The 20,537-nt window shown below is 53.3% G+C and overlaps 2 protein-coding genes across 3 annotated transcripts; one reads left to right on the top strand and one right to left on the bottom strand.

Moving 5' to 3' along the window:
* The first annotated feature begins 41 nt into the window (after nucleotides 1–41).
* Nucleotides 42–9,674, top strand: LOC100774576 (adenylate kinase isoenzyme 1). The gene is made up of 5 exons (XM_027416798.2): nucleotides 42–244; nucleotides 950–1,149; nucleotides 2,743–2,856; nucleotides 7,271–7,465; nucleotides 7,988–9,674. The coding sequence occupies exons 1-5, from the start codon at nucleotides 184–186 to the stop codon at nucleotides 8,054–8,056; spliced, it is 639 nt and encodes a 212-aa protein (XP_027272599.1). The 5' UTR covers nucleotides 42–183; the 3' UTR covers nucleotides 8,057–9,674.
* Khsrp (KH-type splicing regulatory protein) lies at nucleotides 8,941–19,452 on the bottom strand. Of its 2 annotated transcripts, XM_035444857.1 has the most exons (19): nucleotides 19,319–19,374; nucleotides 17,071–17,167; nucleotides 16,455–16,493; nucleotides 16,101–16,140; nucleotides 15,002–15,051; nucleotides 14,797–14,868; nucleotides 13,730–13,787; nucleotides 13,348–13,522; nucleotides 13,167–13,265; nucleotides 12,859–12,957; nucleotides 12,670–12,772; nucleotides 12,090–12,335; nucleotides 11,854–12,014; nucleotides 11,667–11,776; nucleotides 11,373–11,461; nucleotides 11,090–11,290; nucleotides 10,940–11,017; nucleotides 10,693–10,853; nucleotides 9,664–9,699 (listed from the first exon to the last, which is right to left on the bottom strand). In XM_035444857.1, exons 5-19 carry the CDS (start codon nucleotides 15,042–15,044, stop codon nucleotides 9,664–9,666), a joined length of 1,731 nt encoding a protein of 576 aa, XP_035300748.1. In that variant the 5' UTR covers nucleotides 15,045–15,051; nucleotides 16,101–16,140; nucleotides 16,455–16,493; nucleotides 17,071–17,167; nucleotides 19,319–19,374. The 2 variants fall into 2 exon arrangements, with proteins under 2 accessions (XP_035300747.1, XP_035300748.1); XM_035444856.1 differs by having other exon boundaries at nucleotides 8,941–10,853; nucleotides 19,319–19,452.
* Between the last annotated feature and the right edge of the window lie 1,085 nt (nucleotides 19,453–20,537).

Genomic DNA, 20,537 nt, shown 5'->3' with positions numbered 1-20,537 from the left:
CGCGAGAGGACTCTTGGGGCTCCGGGGGGGGGGGCGGGGGGCTGGGATTCCGTTTTCTGTGCCCCGGGTGCCGGGGGGAATTCCGGGCATCTTGCAAAAATGAGCCCCTTGTGACGTCGAGCGGAGCCAAGGGGTCGGGGCAGGTGGGAACCCGGCCCCCGCGTACTCCGGCATGCGGGCAACATGGGTCTGTGCCAGTCCACGCTGCCCCAGGTGGGCAGAACTTTGAGGACCCAGGAGAAGGGTAACGTGGTGGGGTGGTTGGCTTACGCGGGTGGCGGACGGGGCGTGGGAGCAGGTATCCCACCCACCGTGCGGGTGTGCTCACACTAACGCGGCAAGAACGCAGCTGCGCATGCCCTCTCCCCCCCAGTGGTGGATGCCTGCGGAATTACAGCTCTAGAGGAAGGGCTCAGAGAACGGGGGCCTGAGGGATGCATAGGAGTTGGTTAAGCAGAGGGACAAGGCAGGCACAAACCTTGAACCATAAACGGCTACTGACTTCCACGGTTGGTAGCAGAGACATTCATTTCTTCACCATCAAGGGCCATGCACCCTGGGTTACAGAGGCTGGCTAGGAGGACCAAAGCGAGCCGAAAGAGAGAAAGAACCATGGCTGACTATGGAATGCATGGGGGGAGGGGGGTCTGAGGCAGGGGGAGGACAAGCTGGGACGCTTGACCCCAGCACGGGGGGAGGTGTGACTGTAGACGTAAGCAGGTAGGTTAGACAGGACCACCGCATGCTGGACTGAGCAGGGTGCGGCTGCGTGAGTTTGAGGGCCTCTCCCTTTCATTATCTGTAAAATGGGGTGATGGAATTACAAGGGTGCTCCAAGGAGGTCTGTGCAAATGGCTCAAGAGAATCCCAGCACTGGGATCCTTCGATTCGAGACCAGGGCACCCTGAAGACACGCACTAGTACCCACTGTCTTCCATGAACACTACAGATGTCCTGAAGTCTCCCCTGATCATCTTCGTGGTGGGCGGCCCTGGCTGCGGGAAAGGGACACAGTGCAGAAACATGGCCACCAAGTACGGTTTCTGCCACGTGGGGCTGGGCCAGCTGCTGCGGGAGGAGGCTCAGAGGTGCACCCGGCGGGGTCAGCAGATCCGGGACATCATGCAGCAGGGACTCCTGGTGCCCACGGTGAGAGTTAAAGGGAGAGGGGGGCAAGACAACACAGAGTCAGTCCCCAGGAAGCCAGGGTGTCCTGGCCCAGGCACTGCCTTGTCATACCGACACTGTCATGAGAAGACTGTGATGTGGGAGCAGTTAAAGGCACCTGCTACTTTGGCCCAGGACCTGGGTTTGGTTCCCAGTACCCACATGCTGGCTCACAACTGTCGGTAACTCTGGTTCCAGGGGACCTGATGCCCTCTTCTATGCTCTGAGGGCTCTGCACACATGCACAGACATCCATGTAGGCAAACATTCATACAAATAAAACTCTTATAAAAAAAAAAGCCATTATGAGGGCTGTTGGGAAGATCTGTTGGTAGAGCATGCACAAAGTCCTGGGTCCCATCCCAGCACCTCAGAAATTGGGTAGACACTGGACAACCCAGTACTCAGGAGGTGGAGTCAGGAGGATGAGTTTGATGGTATTGACTACGTTAGAGAGTCCATGCCAGGGGTCAGAGAGATGGCACCGTGGGTGAAGGCCCTTGAGCCAAGCCTGACAACCTAGTTGAATGCACAGGAAGGAGGAACCAATATAGCTTGTCTTCTGCCCCCACAGGTGCTGTGGCACATACAACATCCCCTGCAACTAGATCCATAATAAAGAGCTCTAATAAACTTTTGTTTTATTTGTTTTTTATTTGTTTGTTTCCACCAGACAGGGTTTCTCTGTGTAGCCCTGGCTGTCCTGGAACTCAGTCTGTAGACCAGGCTGACTTTGAACTCACAGAGATACACCTCCCTCCAGAATGCTGGGATTAAAAACATGTGCCACCACTGCCCCAAAAAATCTTAACTTTTTAAAAAAACTTATTTTTGCTGGGCGTTGGTGGCGCATGCCTTTAATCCCAGCACTCGGGAGGCAGAGGCAGGCGGATCTCTGTGAGTTTGAGGCCAGCCTGGTCTCCAGAGCGAGTGCCAGGATAGGCTCCAAAATAAAAATTTATTTTTTGGTTTTTTGAGACAGGGTTTCTCTGTGTAGCTTTGGAGCCTGTCCTGGCACTCGCTCTGGAGACCAGGCTGGCCTTGAACTCACTTAGATTCTTCTACTCTGCCTCCCGAGTGTTGGGATTAAAGGTGTGTGCCACCACCACCATCCATCCAAAATCTAATAAACTGTTTTTTTTGTTTTTCGAGACAGGGTTTCTCTGTGGCTTTGGAGGCTGTTCTGGAACTCACTCAATAGACTAGGCTACCTCTGCCTCCGAGTGCTGGGATCAAAGGCAGGCACCACCAACACCCGGATCTAACAAACCTCTAAGTGGCAGTGGTGCACTCCTTTAATCTCAGTATTTGGAAGGCAGAGGCGGTCGTGTTTCTATGAGTTTGGGGCCAACCTGGTTTATGAGTTCTACTACAGCCAGGGCTGCACAGAGAGACCCTGTCTCCTAAAAACAAAAATGAAAAGCCTGCAAGCAGAAAGGAAGCCAGTGATTGAGGTGCTGGGTTTTTCCTCTGTCTCACATGAGTTCCAAACTGAATGACCTTTGTAGCACCTGGCCTCTCTGGGGTGGCAGGTCCTGGGCACTGAGTCTTGAGTCCGTGCCCTTTTGTTCTCAGGGTCTCATCCTGGACATGGTCAGTGACAACATGTTGGCTCATCCAGAGAGCCGAGGCTTCCTCATCGATGGCTTCCCCAGAGAGCTGGAACAGGCCAAAGAGTTTGAGCGGATTGTGAGTGCCCCGACCCCAAAGTGTCCTTGAGTGTGTGTGCCTTGGGTGCGGGTGGGGGTGGGGGGTGGGGGGGGTGGGGGGGGGTCTATGCTACCCTTCTCTCTACTCCCCTTAAAGCACTAGTGGATGATGAGATGGGGCCTGAGGCTGGGAGGCCTTCCTTCCTTCAGCTCTCATAGTCTAGGCAGGTCTCAAACTCTTAACTAGGATAGACTGACCTTGAAGTCCTAACCTTCCAGCCTCTGCCTTTGGGGTGTTGGGATGGCAAGCTTGTGCTACCAGTCCTGGTTTATATGCCTAGGGTGGAACCCAGGGCTGTGACCAGGGCGTGTCCTCTGCCCCATCCACCACCACCCCCAGCCCACACATGTGCAGTAAGAGTTAGAAGGCCACATAGAGAGGCAGGCCTGTGACCTTCCTGTAAGGCAGGAAGATTATGATTTCCAGGCCAGCCCAAGCTACATGGAGAGTTCAGCTGTCTCAAACAACAACAACAACAACAACAAAACAAAACAAAAAAAAAAAAAAAACAGGACTGGAGAGATGGCTCAATGGTTAAGAGCACCAATTGCTCTTCCAGAGGTCCTGAGTTCAATTCCCAGCAAACACATGGTAGCTCAAACCATCTATAATAGGATCTGAAGCCCTTTTCTGGCATGCAGGTATACTTGGACTCATACATGAGATATAAATAAAAATAGCAAAAAAGCAAACAATAAATTGAACAAAACAGGCCTGCAGAGGGCTCAGCAGTTAAGAGAACTGACTGCTCTTTAGTGGCTCACAACCATCTGTAACTCCAGTTTTAGGAGATCTGATGTCCTCTTCTGGCCCCTACAGACTTGTGTGTGTATATGGTGCACATAAACTCACCCAGGCAAATGCTTACACGCATAAATTCGTTTGTTTTGTTTTTCAAGACAGGATTTCTCTGTGTAGCCCTGGCTGCCCTGGAACTTGCTTTGTAGACCAGGCTGGACTCGAACTTAGAGATCCACCACCTTTGCCTCCCGAGTTCTGGGATTAAAGGTATGTCCCAACGCCACCTGGCTCATACACTTAAAAAAATTTTTTTAACCAAAAAAAAAAAAAAAAAAAAAAAAACCCTAAGGTGGGGAACAACAGTGGAAAGTACTGTTGGCCTTCATATTCAAAAGCACACATAGATGCTGATGGTGTGAGCCATGGAAGATTCCAGAGGGCGAATTTATTCATGCATTGTGTTGCCAATGGGCTCAGGAAGCATTCCCACTGCTGTTGCCATGGGGACCTGCAGGCCCCACATTACCAAGCCAGTGGTTTTAAGAGAAGCTGGGAGCTGGGATGCAGAATTAGCACCCCCCACACTTTGTTTAAATATCAGTCACAAATTTTTAAAATGTGAAACTAACTGTGTAACCCAAGGGAACTGTGGGCTGGGAGTCAGGGTGGAGCAGCTTCAGTCCTCAGTGTCTCATGTAGCCCAGGCTGGCCCCCAACTCTTCAAGCACCCAAAGATGACCTTGATGTTGATCTATCTCCCTAGCGCTAGGATGACAGTGAGGCAGCATTGTCTGGCTGGCTTGTGTTTGTCTTCTGACTGTTTCTAGAGACAGTGTCTCTCTATAGCCAGGAAGCCCCTGAAATCCTGCCTATGCCCACTGAACTCTAGGACTCAGGCTTGCATCATCACAGCAAGCTGTTGGCTGGACAGGTAATAGTTAATTCCTTTTAAAGAGAGATTTAAATTTATGCATATGCGTTTTGCATGCATGTATGTATGTCCACCACAGATAAGCCTGGCTGGCCTGCTTTTGAGGTCTAGGTATGAAGATGGTGTTGGATCCCCTGGAACTGGACTTAGAATGGTTGTGAGCCATCATGTGGAAGCTGGGTCCTCTCCAAGAACGAGTACTCTTCCACTGAGCCCTCACTATGGGTGTACTCTAGGATATGCACACAGAATAAATCTTTGTCTTGAAGACTTAAAGAATGGCCGGGCATTAGTGCCACACGCCTTTAATCTCAACACTCGGGGAGGCAGAGGTAGGTGGACCTCTGAGTTTGGTCTACAGCTCAAGTTCCAGGACAACCTCCAAAGCAATACAGAGAAACCCTGTCTCGAAAAACAAAAAACAGGGCTGGAGAGATAGCTCAGAAGTTAAGAGCACTGACTGCTCTTCCAGAGGTCCTGAGTTCAATTCCCAGCACCCACATGGTGGCTCACAACCATCCGTTATGATATCTGGTGCCCTCTTCTGGTGTGCAGATATACATGGAAGCAGAATGTTGAATACATAATAAATAAAATCTTAATATTAAAAAAACAAAAACAAAAAACAGCCGGGCATTGGTGGGTGGCGCACGCCTTTAATCCCAGCACTCGGGAGGCAGAGGCAGGCGGATCTCTGTGAGTTCGAGGTCTACAAGAGCTAGTTCCAGGACAGCCTCCAAAGTCATAGAGAAACCCTGTCTCAAAAAACCAAAAAAAAACAAAAAAAAAAAAAAGAAAGAAAGAAAGAAAAAAAAAAGAAAAAAAAAACACAAAAAACAAAAACCCAAACTTGATGAGGCCTGGTGGTGCTCTAACACCCATAAAATCCCCATGTGAGGGGCTGAGATATGGCTCAGGGATGGAGGCCCTGCCTAGAATTCCCCAGTGAGGGGCTGGGGGCGTGGTCTGGGCAGCAGGTGTCCTCATTGCCTAGAGTGAGGATTGGGCACAGAGAACCTTCATCCTTTTACATGTTTGTCTTATACACTCTGCACATGCAATGCCCACTACAAATGTAGTGCAATACACACTACAAATCAAGCCTTGGGTTGGGTGGGGCTGGGCTTAGAGGGCAGAGCACTGGCTTCTCATATTCCAAGTCCTGGGCTCCATCCCTAAGCCCTGTGTAGATGTGAAACTCCATTAGTGTCAGCTAAAGATGTGTGGAAGATAAGGGACTTTGGTGTTGTCCCTGTCCCCACAGAAAGCAAGAAACCAGGCATGGTGGTGCACACCTGTCATCCCAGCACTGGACTGGGGAGGTGGAAGCAGGACAATTGGGGTTCAGGGTCATCCTGGGCTACATGGGTAGTTCAAGGGCAGCCTGCTTCATGAGACCCTGTCCAAAAGAAAAAGGAAAACAAACAAACAAACAAAAAATCAGGGCCAGGTGAGGTAGCACACAAACTTAACCCTAGCACCTGGGAAACAGGCAGGTGGATCAGAAAGCCTGCTGCTCTACAATGTTAGTTCCAGGACTATATAGTGAGACCCTATCTAAAAATAAAAAAAAAAAAAGGAAGGAAAGAAAAGCAAAATAGAATAATAAAATAACCGGCTTTATGGTATCAGCACTCAGGAGGTAGAGCAGGAGGAAAATAAATTCAAGGCCAGCTTTGGATATACACATGACCTACTCGACCTTGGGTATATACATGATCCTGATTCAAAATAAATAATGAAAAAGAACACACCCAGTGTGGCTGTGTGTGCCGGTGATTTCATCACCCTGTCTCCAAAAGCAAACCAAAGGGTACAAGATATGGCTCAGTCCACAAAGCGCTAGCCTTGCAAGTGTGCGGCCCTGAATTCCATGCCCAGAGCCCACATAAAAACTTGGGTGTGGTGTATATACTTGATCTCAGCTCTTGAATAGGGGAGACAGGAGCATCCCTGGGACTCATTGGCCGGCCAGCCTAACCTATTTGTAAAGTTTTAGGCCAGTGAGAGACCTTCAAAAAAGCAAGGTTGTAGGCTGCAGAAATGGCTCAGCAGTCAAGAGTGTGTATTGAACCAGGCATGGTGGCATTTACCTTCATCCCAGCCCTGGGGAGGCAGAAGCAGGTAGGATTCTGGAAGTTTAAGGCCCTGTATATATATATATATATATATATATATATATATATATATATATATAGAGAGAGAGAGAGAGAGAGAGAGAGAGAGAGAGAGAGGGAGAGAGGGTTTCCTTGTGTAGCTCTGGCTGTCCTAGAACTTGCTCTGTAGATCAGAGATCCACCTGCCTCTGCCTTCTGAGTGCTGGGATTAAAAGCATGTGCCACCATGCTAGGCTCCAAAATGTTTTTTTGTTGTTTTGAGACAGGGTTTCTCTGTGGCTTTGGAGTCTGTCCTAGAGCTAGTTCTTGTAGACCAGGCTGGTCTCAAACTCGGTCTGCCTCCTGAATTCTGGGATTAAAGGAGTGCGCCACCACTGCCTGGCTTTTTTTGTTGTTGTTTTTCGAGACAGGGTTTCTCTGTGTAGCTTTAGAGCCTATACTGGCACTCGCTCTGGAGACCTGGTCTCAAACTCACAGAGATCCGCCTGCCTCTGCCTCCCGAGTGCTGGGATTAAAGGTGTGCTCCACCAAAGGCTCATGGTCTCTTGGGAATCTGTGCAAGACCCTCTCCTCACCCTGTCCTATTGGGTTACTTACTGCCTAGGTGGGCAGGGCCCCCAACATAGTCATGGTGTTTGACTGCTCCATGGAGACCATGGTGAGAAGAGTGTTGCAACGAGGGCAGGTAGAGCACCGAGCAGATGATTCAGAGCCGGCCATCCGCAAGCGCCTGGAGACACACTACACCCTGTGTGAACCTGTCCTGACCTTCTACCAGCAAAAGAACGTTCTGCGAAATGTGGGTACCCGGAAGGGAACCCTGCTTAGTCTGGATCTGCCATTTTCCCCACTTTGTAATGAGGGGATCCTATTTCGGTAGGGCAGCACAGGCTGGCCTAGAACTCATATAATCCTTCCATCAGTCTCCTGAGCACTGATAGGTGTGAGCAACTGGATGTGCTTGCAGTTCCTGAAAGCTAGAGTGGGCCCCCCGCCCCCCAATGCTGCCACCTGTGTAGCCTTGAGGCCCTGGTGGTGCCCAGATGTCTGGCTCAGTACATGCTGAGATGGAGTTAGTGTCAGCACAAGGGTCTGTTAGATAAGGGATGCTGGTGGTATCCTCATCCCTGGGAGAAACAAGCATGGGAAATTGCTGTCTCCTGCTCATGCCTGGATCCATGGGGTCTCTACTTGCCCCCACACCCATTGCTGCCACCCAGGCTGCAAACCTGCTCACATCAGGGCTTGCCTCAAAGGGGTTATGGGAGCATAGCTCTTGCCATGGGCTGCACCCTTGACCCCATGGCTTCCTCTCCCCTAGATCTTGGCTGAAGAAGCCCCTGAGAATGTTTTTGCCAAGTGCTGCTTGGTCATTGAGAGTCTGCAGTGAGGAGCTGATGTCTGGCCTACCCCATTCCCCACGGCACACAGGACCTAGGCCCGTGAGGTGAGACCTTGTCGATAACAGGGCCCCTTGTGGGGAGACAGGAACCTAATACAGCCAGAGGGGAACTACCTAGAGGTGGTAGCTGTCACTGCATCATGTAGACCCTGGTTATTTTTGTAGACTGTCATGGTTTGCAGGTGGTCTGAGGGCAGCTTTGAGTAGATTCTTTTGACTGATGGTATGGCTCGTAAGTTTCCCTGTGAAGGATTAGAGGAGCCACTACACCTGATTTTGGGACCAGCACTTTTACCTGCAGTGCCATCTCCCTGGCCTTGACTGATTGACCCAGGCTTGACCTCTACTTCCTTCCCACTCAATGTTACACACACACACACACACACACACACACAGAGAGAGAGAGAGAGAGAGAGAGAGAGAGAGAGAGAGAGAGAGAGAGAGAGAGTGTCAGACCTGTGTCCCAACGGGATGCTTCCCCAAGGCAGCTTTAGTGACAAGTGTGGCCACATCCATGGGAACATGAGCCCCAGGGATGCTCCTCAGTGCCTGGTTCCCCAGGTACCAGAGGGAAAGAGTGCAGATGGCTGGGCAGGCTCACCAAAAGGAAGGGGACTGCATCCCACTCCATCCCCTCTACCCCACTTACCCTGCTTCCTCTACAAGCACAGCCCATGTGTACTGAAAGGGAAGTCAGGAAAACTTGTACCTGCCAACTGTGTCCTAAAAACCAAGAAAAAATCCCCACAACACAAAGCGGCTCACCTCCAGTCACCATCACCAGGGTTATGTTCACAACATCTACAAAGGTCATCTGTTTCAGAAGCCTATTTTGAAGGGCGGGAGACAGACAGCAGCCAGCGAGACACGGGGAGGTTTTGTTACCATTTATTTGTGAAGTTAAAAACGAGCGATAAAAAGTAAAAACTGCCATACAATTTTTTTTGTTTTGTTCTCATTTTTTTCTCAGTTTATCTCATCTTCAACAGATGACAACGTACCAGGCCAGTCCTGGGGGTTGGGGTGGGTATAGGGTGGAGCCAGGAAAGAGCAGGGGGGAGAGAGTGGGGAGAGGGGGAGAGACAGATAGATGGGCAGGGCAGGAGGGGCCTGCGACACCCACACCTGGTCCAAGGAATGTTCCAACTCTAACTAAAAAAAACGAAAAAAAGAGATAGCAAGAGTGACTTTCTTTCCTTTTAAAAAGTTTATTTAAAAACAAGAATAGGGCCCCGGGCAGTAGGGAGAAAGTGAACCGCTTCCCTCAGAGGGGTAGGCTCGGAGGCTGGGGGATAGAGATTTATATATTTCTATATATATATCATTTAATAGGTTTTGTTCTGCTCTTTGTGATTTAATTTTTTAAACTTTTTTTGGCAGAGGTTAAATTCTCGCTATTTTCTAAGGCTGGCTCAACATGAAGGATCCCGATTTTGGAAGGAAAAAGATGTGAGACACACAGAATGAGAGAGGGAACGCCTCAGCATGAGGGGGACCCTGCACCCCGGGCGGCCGTTGCTCTCTCACCAAACCAATCAAATATAGAAACCAATAAAAGCCCCCAAATGGAACAAAAATGGAGGGAAAAAACATTTTCACAGATGAAGTTCATATCCATTTGCTTCAATTGCCTGCGGAGAGGGAGAGACAGGAATGGTCATGGCAGGAGGGCGGCTGGGCTGCAAGAGGCTGCGACTCCAGGCAGCAGGCCAGGAGGCCGGGGCCCAAGCCTGTACAAGCCAGGCAGGGGGCTGTGACTGTCTGTCTTGGGGACTCCACAGAAGTCAGACTGCTCCTTGGTGGAGGAGAAGCAGAAGGAAGAGGAGGAGGGGTCTGCAGCAGAAGAAGCCAGAGGCATGGAAGGGGCGCACAAGGGAGAAGTGCCAGGGTGGGGAAGGGGACAGAGGAGGGAGGCGGCGGCTCGGCGTCACAACATTCAGATCATGGTGTCCCCACAACACCCCTGTGAGGTAGGTTGGAAGGTGGCAACGATCGTCATGCCCACTTCACAGACAAGACCGGGACACAGAGGCAAGTGCACACAAAAGGTGGCCTCGCCAGGCAGGGAGGGCCCAGTCCCCTCAGTGGGCTCCCCTCCATCCCAGCAGAGCCAGGGCCGCCTGCAACACGCAGTTACTTGGACATGGGGGATTAAAGATGGTGGTTTTAAAAAAATAAAACAATAAAAAAGAATAAAACCCAAATAGTGATGCTGAGAAGGGGGAAAAAAATACACATTTTCTTCCCAAGTGGCCAGATTTTGAGCGAGCGGGTTCAGCAACTGGCATGGCGCCCAGCGCAGTCCCCACTTCCTGCCCCCACCCGGGACACCCCAGCAGTTCAGAGTTCCACCTTTTCGGCCGGTGCCCCCAGCACCCGACAACGTTGCACCAACAGCGGCTGCCGGAGGAGCCTCTTCCGTGAGCCTCTGCACCCAGCGGGCGCTTCCCAGCGGTGGGGCTGCGGGCTCCGGGAGACTCTGGCCACGCGCCCGAGGCTGGCTTGCATCAAGGGCACACCCCGCAGGGGAAAGGGTTTCCGGCGCTACCCACTAAGGCAGGATGGACGGTGGCCGGGGGTTGGAAGGAGAAAGGAGGAGGAGGAGGGTGGCAGTTCCCACTTGCCTGCTGCTGTCCCTGCTGGGTGGGAGGTGGCTGGGGGCCACCAGGGCCTGGGGTCTGTCCGTAGTAAGCGGCCTGCTGTCTGTAATACTCAGCCCAGGCAGCACTGTAGTCTGGCTGGGAGCCAGGTGGTGCTCCAGGACCGCCACCAGTGGCCACTTGCGCTGTGGGCAGAGAGGACAGTGAGTGGCTGGCAGAAGAACCCACTCCCTACCTGTAGCCCCACCCCTGACCACACCCAGAAGCTTACCTTGCTTCTTGTAGTATTCCTCCCAGGCCTTGGTGTAGTCCTGCTGTGGGGGTGCTCCAGGCTGCTGGGGCTGCTGGCCTGAGGAACAGGGTGTCAGGGCAGCTGGACTCTTTGTGGGATACCCCCACTGCTCCCTGGCACCAAACTTACCTATTTTCTTGTAATACTCTTCCCAGGCCTTGGTGTAGTCTGACTGGCCAGTGGGTGGAGGTTGGGGGGGCTCCCCCTGCGCAGGTGGAGCTGCGGGAGCTGGGGCAGGGCCTGGCACAGGACCTGGGGGTTGCTGGTAGTAATGGGAGTAGTAGGCGGCCCAGGCAGCATTGGGGTCTGCAGCTGCTGCGGCAGCTTTGTCTATAGAAAAACAAGTCAATTGAAGGAGGCACAGCAGTTGGCTTGGTACCCCTCAAATTCCCTATGCAGTGCTGATACTTACTTGGGTCGTGAGGGGCAGGAGGTTGCCACTGGGGGTAGGTATTGCCCCAGCCCTGAGGCGGGTACTGGTGAGGAGGGGGACCACCGGCACTGCAGGGGAGAGAAGTAAGTGGTCATGAGTGTGGGCTTAAGCTGGGGCTGACACACAGGATGGAGACCAAGATAAAAGGCAGCAGAGTCTCTTACAGCACCTATCACACTCCTGTGCTTGAAGGGCAGGGCTGAGACAGGACCTGCCCCTCCTGTGCCAGGCCCCGTAACCCACACACAACCCAATAAGCCAAGGAATACTCACTGTGGGGGTGCTCCTGGAGGCCCCTGGTTGAAGGGTCCAGGGTTGAAGGGCCCCATGGGTCCAGCAGGGCCTGGTCCTCCAGGGCCTGGTCCAACTGGGCAGAGAGGACCCTGGGGAGAAAAGTGGCAACTGTGGTGAGCTGACCAAAGGGGAGGGGACACCTTCACCAGCACCCCATGGAACCCACCTCAATCTTCTCCTCAATGAGCTGCTTTGCATGGTCAATCTGCTGGGGTGAGCCCCGGATGACAAACAACTTGAAGTTGGGATCTCCATTGGGCGGCAGTTGCCGAGATATCTCCACAAAGGCGCCCGTCTGCTGATTAATAGCCTTCACGTTCTCACCACCTGTGGGATCACAGCTAGTGAAGGGCTGGCAAGTGCAGAACCAGGCAAGGGAAGGGCAGAGCCTCAGGGACTCACCTCTGCCAATGACCAATCCACACTTGTGGGTAGGAATGGAGAAGGTCATCTCCCCTCCAGGAGGGCCCCAGTTCCCTTGGCCTCGGCCCCGGCCCCTGCCCCCAGGAGGCATGCCAGGGGCTCCTGGAGGACCCGGGGGTCCACTCCGAAGGCTCTGGAGGAGGTCATTGATGATCCGGGCTGCGTGCTCACACCGATCTGGGGGCCCCATGATGTGAGCAATCTTCTCAGGGCCTGTCCCGTCATCTGACATCCACACCAAGAAATGGTTACTCACTTAAAGAAAAGCCAAGCTCCCTGACTGCACCTCTGATAGAGACCAGTACCCTTGACTTGTTGCTGCCATGCAGTTGGGCTAGCATGGAAACCCGTTTCCCAGAACATGTCCCCACCCTCTCAGAGGCAGCATGAGTGTCCTCCCACCTTTGGGATCCATAGAACTAGCTAAGCTCGGGGAAACAGTGGTTTCTGAAAAGCAACTGACAGGATCTAGACATCAGTTTTCTGCAGGCCCTTGGTGCAAAGGGGCATCGGCAGGGGCAATGCCACTGCCTGGGCCAAGGTGGTGCCCACCCCTGACCTTGTTTGAACTGGATGCGCACACCAGCGTCATTCTGGATCTTCTTGATCATCTCTCCACTACGGCCAATGACCACACCTACTGAATGCCGGGGTACAGGCACCTGCGAGACCAGGAGGCCAGGGTCACCCAGTGTGCCCTTAGCTGCCCTGCATCGGCTGCCCACCTCTCTGTAGTGCTTGCACTCACATCAATGCCTCCACCAACTCGAGATCCATACTCATTGCGGTCCCCAAAGCCACCCTGGTCACGTTCTCGAAGGATGTCCATCACCATCTCACATGCTTGCTGTGAACACAGCACATTGGACAGTGGGCAAAGGCCAAGCAAAACTGCCCAGCACCCACCTCCTGGCACCTATATCCCTTAGAGAGCTGTTCATCTCAGGAAAGAGGCTGAAGGGCTAAGGAGAGGCTGCTGCTGACAGCAGTCAGGCAAGACCTCAGGTCAAGTCTGACACTGGAACCTTCTGGAGACCATGCTGTTTGGGCACTTACCTGTACTTTGTACGGGTCCCCGATGATCCTCAGTGGCTTGTCCACATTTGTATTCTGGGAGCCATCCTGAATTAAAATCATCTTCACCCCGGCACGCTCCTGCAGTGGTAAGTGCCTGTTAGAAGTTGGCTCTGGCAGGGGCCTGCTAGGGACTAGTGTTCTGGCCTGTGCCACTCCGCACCTGTAGCTGCTTGATGGTCTCCCCACCCTTGCCGATGACCAGGCCAGCCTTGCCAGCGGGGATCATGATCTCCTGCACCGTGCCATTCTGACCACCATTGGCATTATCATGGAACTGTCCTGGGGGTCCCCCACGGCCCCGTGACACAATGTCATCCAGCATCATCTTCGCCTTTCTGGGGGAGAGAACAAGGTGACCACATAGAGTGTGAATTCAGTGCACACCCAACTCAGATGAGCTATCTGGTGAGTGCCAAGGACCTGGGGATGTTCAGGATTCAGAGGGTGTGTCAACACATCCACACAGCTCTGGGAACAGGTCAGATGGGAGAGACATACATGGGTGTCACCAACCCCCGCAGGAGACCCAACAGGGGACTTACTGGACAGACTCGGGGGCTCCGGTCAGGGACACACTGCGCTCAGGGAGGCCTCCACTATCTGCAGAGAAAAAGAGAGGCTCAGTGCCCAGAGGGCTGCTGTGAGGAACAGGACAGTTCCAGAACAGTCTGCAACTCTCCCTGACAAATCATTTCACCCCCACCAACAGACACCTGGAAGGCTGCTTTTTTTTTTGCTGTTTTTCGAGACAGGGTTTCTTTGTGGCTTTGGAGGCTGTCCTGGAACTAGCTCTTGTAGACCAGGCTGGTCTCGAGCTCATAGAGATCCGCCTGCCTCTGCCTCCAGAGTGCTGGGATTAAAGGCATGTGCCACCACTGCTGGGCTAGAAGGCTGCTTTTTAAAAACTCAATGGGGGAAGATGAAACTCAGGAGGCAGACAGGTAGAGCGCCATGCCCCCATCACCATGAGGCCAAGTCAAGAGGATGGTGAGGGGAAGAGGGAGACTCCAGCAATCAGTTCAGGGGCTTCCCAGTAGCATCTGGGACCATGGCTCAAATCTGAAGAGAGAATCCTGAGCAAGGCCCTACAGGAGCGCTCCACAGAAGTAGATCCAAGCTGACCTGGCCACTCTGCTTTTTACGGCACTAATCTGTATCCCATGACACTTTAGGTGACAGCAAAGAGCCTGCCACATGAAGAGAAGTACCTCTATGCCTAAATCCACATTTTCCTAGGCCCCCAACATGTAAAGAGGACAAACAAGGGGCAGGGACATGGCTCAGGGAGCAAAGATGCTCATCACCAACCCCAATGACCTTAGTTCAACCTCAGGATCCCATCTGATAGAGGGAGCCAGATAGCAGTACTGACCCACAGGCTCTTATCACCCTGGGAGCAGCTGACCTCTGACCTCTACGTGAGTACGGTGGCAAGTGCACTCCCCACACACATAAAACAAATATGATCAAAATATAAAGTAGAGGAGGGCACCAGGTACCGTGGCGCCTGTCATTGTCAGTGGCAGTGCTGTGTGCATATGTGGGAAGCACCCACCCAGTAGAGCCAGCTCTACACTGGTCCCAGGCAACTTTAGATGGAAAGCCATACCTGGTGAGATCTGAACTTTGCAGCCTGAGTCCTGCTGGATTTTGTTAATCTGCTCACCACCTCTGCCAATGACTGGGAGGGAAGAAAAGAATAACGGTGAAAGCCTGGTAAGGGCACACAGACCAAGGCTCCCCACCAGCGGCCCCTTAGACCTTACCACACAGAACACCCGACCCCTACCCCCATAATGGGGACCCACACTCACTCAAGCCCACCATGCCATCTGGGACCCTATATTCTTCTGTCATTGAGGTCCTGTGGGAAGAAACATTGGACATCAGCTTCTAGCTCAGAGACCCCAGCTCTCCTGGCCCCTTGAAGCCCCAGCACTTGCACACCCGGCTACTAACAACCCAAGGGCAATGGCTTCAGGGCTAGAGTGAAGATTGAGGACTATAGGCAGCATGGGTCATCCCATTTCCTCAGGTAGGAACAAGCACTCGAATCTCTTGTTTTTGAAGAGTGTTCCATGTAGCTCAGGCTAGCTTTGAACTAATCACCTGCTTCTACCTCTCAAGTGCCAGGATGAGAGGTGTGTCACTTTGCCTATGGTCTATTTGTTGTTTTTTTGAGACAAGGTTTCTTTGTGTAGCCTTGGCTGTCCCAGAACTCAGAGATCTGCCTGCCTTTGTCTCCCAAGTGCTAGGATTAAAGGTGTGCACTACCACTGCCAGGCCTAAACATTTTCCTTCTTTACTTTTTTTTTCTAATATATATTTTTATGTGGATTGGTGTTTTGCCATGGGTGCAGGATAACCTGGAACTGGAATTAAGACAACTGTGAGCTGCCATGTGGGTGCTGGGAATTGAACTCAGGTCCTCTGGAAGAGCAGTCAGTGCTCCTAACTGCTGAGCCATCTCTCCAGCCCTGCTCTATTGGCTAAGTTCCCCACCCTGGACATTTTCATACCACACTGACAGTCCAGATATCAGTAAAAAAGGGACTCATCATACACACAGTTTATCTCATTCTCCAGTCAATGTCTATTGAATTTCAAGAAACTACAGGTTTGTTCCAAGAAAATCAATGGCCTATTCCAACAACCTGGTCTGATTCAGCTCAGGCAATCTGAGGCAACCAGACAGCAGTAGAGACCCACAGCCTGGGAGCATCTAACTGGTCCTAGCCAGTGCTTCTGAGTGGTGGTGGTGGTGGTGGTGGTATCAAGAATGGCAGTGAGGAACCACAATGCTCTCATGGCCACAACACCTCCAGCCCCAGCCTGCCAGCACCCCCTGGTTCCACAGGTCCCTCCATTCCAGCCCCCAAACCAGAGACAGCAGAAGGCCAGGGAACAGCTTACCTGGGGGGAGGATGGATGGGTCCCAGTTGAGAACCAATTGCTGGAGAGAGAAATTCAAAGCAAAGCCTGGCTTAATACCTATCTAGGCCCCACAACTCCAACCCATGTTTATATTGGGGGGGGGGTGGTACCCATGATAAGGGCTCTGAGCCCAGATCTCATCCTGAGGGCACTGTGGCCTCTTCCCCATGAAAGCCCGCCTCTAGGACTTTTGTTTCCATTTCCAAAGGCTTGCTTGAGGACCCTTAAATCTTCTGAGCCACTGCACAAAGGTGCTCAGTCAGCACACAGGTGCTGGATGCTCAATACTCTCAGTGCTCCCAATACCACACGCGCACCCATCAGTGGACTTACAGTCTCCCTGGGAAGCCAGTTTCTTGCTGTCTGGCTGGTCTGTGGATGAGAGAGACTGTCAGATGCGACACCACCCACCTGCACCGCCTCAACCCCAAAGCTGGTGCCGCATGTTCCAGGCATAGTCACCACCATCCCGCGTAACAGCCAAAATGGAGGGTTAGAAAGTGTGGGCCCAGAAAGGGGCAACATGCCCAAGTCACTCACCACCCCGAGTGACAAAGTTCACTTTTAACATGTGAACATTAGTAGTATCATAGGGGCCATACAGATTAGAGTTGGACCTACTCAGGGGACAAGTGTCCTGTTTAGGAACAACCTTGGTGATGTTGTGTCCTGTGTCAGTCTCCCACAGGGAAGGAGCAATCTTGGAAGCCTAGTTTTCCCTGGTCACAATCAACCTGCCCTTCTCTCAGCTATCTGATACTTCAGAGTGGCAGATGGAACAAAAAACTGGGCAACTCCCCTGTCTTGGAGCCCCACTGGGACAAAATACTCCTCTTAGCCCCAGGCTTCCCTCCAGAGTGAAAGCCAGCTGCCGTGGCCACCGTGGCCACCGTGGCCACCCACACCCACCACCACCACCACCACCACCACCACCACCTCCTCCTCCTACCTCCATCTTCCAGCTGTCTCTTTTGGCCCCCAAAACCAAAATCGGGAGTGTTGTTATTCACGGTAGTAGCAGCATCACCTCCGATTTTGGCTGCAATCTAGGGTGAGGTAGGAAGTACAGACAAGTTACCATACCAAGCAACCTTCAAGTTTGACCCCAGCAGTGGCCTGGAGTGGCTCCCCTGATTTTGAGGATGTTGTGTATAGACACGCCAGAAGCTTTTAGGAAAGTTTCCCAAGTTTTCTAAAAACTGCAGACTCCATGTTCTCCCTTACTGACAGGACCTATGCTCACAGACTACTCTACATGCAAACGAAACAGCAACTCAGGAGAACAGAATTCCTGGGTCACCTCCCACAAGTGGCCTGGGTAGCAAACAGGATTTTAGTGTGGTCCTTCCAACTTTCCTGTCTCTCACCATTGCTATCTTTACAAAAACATCCTGAGACATCTCAGTCAAGCTTCTCTCTTCAAGGCATCTGACATCCCCCTATGACCAAAACAAACGCCCCTTTGGGACAGAGTTCCAAGTGCACAGGGAGCATATCTTCACATCATCCCTAAAGCCAGCAAACATAAACCCCAAATCCTGAACTCAGGATCTGGACTACTCCACTATAAAAACCAAAAGTGTGCTTATCCTTGACAGGGATTATCACCCCCAACTGACAGTGCCCACCCCCAGGGTAAGCTGCATCTCAATCAAGGCACTGTAGGGAACGACCAGAAAAAAGGCATGCTAGAGCCGAACGTTGGTGTCCCACGCCTTTAATCCCAGCACTCAGGAGGCAGAGGCAGGCAGATCTCTGTGAGTTCAAGGCCAGCATAGTCTCCAGAAGGAGTGCCAGGATAGGCTCCAAAGCTACAGAGAAACCCTGTCTCAAAAAAACAAAACAAAACAAAACAAACAAACAAAAAAAAGACATGCTAGAAGCCACCCCACCTTGGAGTGAGGAAGGCAAAGACTAGGCCATCACCAATGGTTCTTCCTACCTTGGGAGAAGCCAGTCCTTAGCCCAAAGGCCTGGGGACAACCTCTGGGCACAACCATCCATTGTGAACCTAGGTCACTTAACTTTTAGAACTGAGCAGAGTGGGGCTGTAAGCAAAGTTGAGCTGGGTCACAACAGCACAGCTATATGCTGTCATCAAAAGACACGTTCCCAAAGGAGACAGACAACTCTTGAATTAATCCAAACAGTAAAAAGCAGGTTCTCATGTTTGCCTTCCTCATCTCACTCCAAGGCCCAGGCTCTCCAACAGATCCAGGAGGAAGTACTTCAACACCCCTCACCAAGTCCCTTCCTAGGGAAGGGACAGAAATGGGATGGTTTGGGGGACCTGTCCAGATTGGAAACAGGTGCAGAAGTGTGTAAAGTAAGATCCTCTACCTATAAGGTAGGTGCTGAACTTCTGTGAGGGCCAAAGTATGTGCTAAGATGGGCCCACCTTCGGAACCCCCTCAGATTCTGAGTCCTCATGTGTCTGAATAGTGGTTCCCTAGCATCCTTGGATACAACTTTGGCGGGCTGGCTCTTGGGGAACCCTCATGGGTTCCAAGAGGGGTCCTTCCAGCATCCCTGACCTCATCCTTCTGAACTAAGGAATGGCTCTCACAGACCGGCCTCAGATTCCAAGCCATCAGGAGCCCTAAGACCATTTCCCTAACATAACTCCTTAAGAGGGGTCCTCAGCCAAAAATCCAGGAGTGGTTCTTGGAGACATCCTCATAACGCCAAATCACAGGCCTTTGCAAAACCAGAGGACCTCTTCAAATCGCAAACCCTCCTGGATTCTGGAGTGGTCCCCCAGAATACAAGCCCTCGTTTCCTGAATGGAAATGCAGAGTGCAACAAGCTCGGGGGTGGTTCTTGGGGACACTGTCCCAGACTGCCACCCTTGTGGGTCCTAGAGGAATCCTCCAGTGCACTCAGGGATGGTGTCTGGGAACTCCAACCCTCCTGTTCTGAGAGACCCTCCTATTCTGGGAGTCCAGAAGTGGTTGTCGGGGACCCCCCAAGTCCCGAAACCGTCGTGTCACAGACGGGATTGTCCAGTGCAAAGTCTGGTTCTCGGGGACCCCCTTCCGGCGCACCCCTCACTGGAAGCACGCAGAGGGTCACCCTCACCCGGAGGCAGCCCAGACTCCCCGCCCCGAGCCCGCCGCCCACGTGACCCTCCCGCGACCCGCGCGCGCCGCCGCCGCCGCCCTCCCCCGCGCGCGCACGCGCCTTCGCGGCCTCCTCACCTGGCGGGCCCGCTGCACGGCGTCGGCGAAGGCGTCTTTGCGGATCCCCGGACCGCCACACCCGGAGGCTGCGAGGGGCCCCCGACGCGCCTCCTCCAGGGCCGCCGCCGCCAGGGCCTCCGCCGCCTCGGTCCCGCGCCGCGCGGCCCGCGGAGGGCCTCCTCCGCACCCGCGCTCCTCCGCCGCCGCCAGCAGGAGGCGGCGGCCGGGCGGGGGGGGCTGTAGTCCGACATGGAGCGCGGACGGGCCTGGCGCGGAGGCTTCAAGCTGAGGAGGCGGCGGCGGCGGCGGCTCAACGCGGGAACAAGGCCTCGCTCCACACGGCCGCGGAGCACGATGGGAACCAGCGGCTGGGAAGACGACGAGGGGGGAAGAGGGGCACCTCCTCCCGCCGCCGGCGTGACGGACGGCGCGGAGCGGCCAGTTGGACGCGCCTGTCGCCCTGCGCCGACCAATCGTGGGCTGTGGAGACGGCCGACCAGTCAGAGTCCCGTAGGACTCAGGGGGCGGGAGGCGCGGAGTGACTGACGGTCATGCGACGCAATAGGCCGTGCGCTGCTGGAGCTGGGCGGGCAATCGGAAGTCACGCGAGAAGACCGGAGGCCCAATGAAGCGTGAGTCCCAGGTTCGCGGGGCGGCTCCAGAATGAGAGCGACGGCTCTGGCCAGTCACGTGGATCTGGGGGCGGGGCTTAGCCAAAGAGGCCCCCCTCCCATGAGCGGCGGGCGCTCGGCGAGATAGTCGTGAATGTCAGCCAATGGATACGCGCGGGAGGCGGTGTTTGTTAAGATTGGCAGTCACTTAACCCAGTCCCTGAAGCGTTTTGGGGTGATGTGCTTGGATTTGGACTTGACTTTTCTCAGAATCCATGTCCCTTGACTTCTGGGCCAATGGCTGAGCGACAGGGGCAAGCGTTGGATGATTGACGCCTCCCTGGGCGAATAGCAGCAACGGAAGTAATAGTGCTCTGTTTTGATGGGCGCGCACCTGCGTTTGGGTGGAACCCGCTACCAGACGGCGAGAGCGGATTAGCGGGACACTGAGTGAATGGCAGGGGACGTGGGTGGTTGTGCCCAGCTGCCGGAACTTACGGCCTGACCTCTAGGTCAGCACGCAAGCGGCCTGGCCCTGGGAGCCCATGCACGTGGCCTGCTCGAAGCCTTGGGTACCTGAGTTTGTGGGGGATGTGGGTGGCCCGAGATTAGGTGAACTACCCAGG

This window comes from Cricetulus griseus, chromosome 5 (genome assembly GCF_003668045.3).
Source record: "Cricetulus griseus strain 17A/GY chromosome 5, alternate assembly CriGri-PICRH-1.0, whole genome shotgun sequence".
Lineage (NCBI taxonomy): Eukaryota > Metazoa > Chordata > Mammalia > Rodentia > Cricetidae > Cricetulus > Cricetulus griseus.
This window is presented reverse-complemented; position numbering and strand designations above follow the sequence as displayed.

Bases quoted from the DNA above. Each gene is read 5' to 3' on its own strand.
- LOC100774576 (XM_027416798.2), top strand. From the start codon at position 184: ATGGGTCTGTGCCAGTCCACGCTGCCCCAGGTGGGCAGAACTTTGAGG. The intron at 245-949 runs GTAACGTGGTGG...TGAACACTACAG, and splicing joins TTTGAGGACCCAGGAGAAGG to ATGTCCTGAAGTCTCCCCTG. The intron at 2,857-7,270 runs GTGAGTGCCCCG...CTTACTGCCTAG, and splicing joins CCAAAGAGTTTGAGCGGATT to GTGGGCAGGGCCCCCAACAT.
- Khsrp (XM_035444856.1), bottom strand. From the start codon at position 15,044: ATGACAGAAGAATATAGGGTCCCAGATGGCATGGTGGGCTTGA. The intron at 14,869-15,001 runs GTGAGTGTGGGT...CTTCCCTCCCAG, and splicing joins AGATGGCATGGTGGGCTTGA to TCATTGGCAGAGGTGGTGAG. The intron at 11,291-11,372 runs GTAAGTATCAGC...GTTTTTCTATAG, and splicing joins TCCTGCCCCTCACGACCCAA to ACAAAGCTGCCGCAGCAGCT.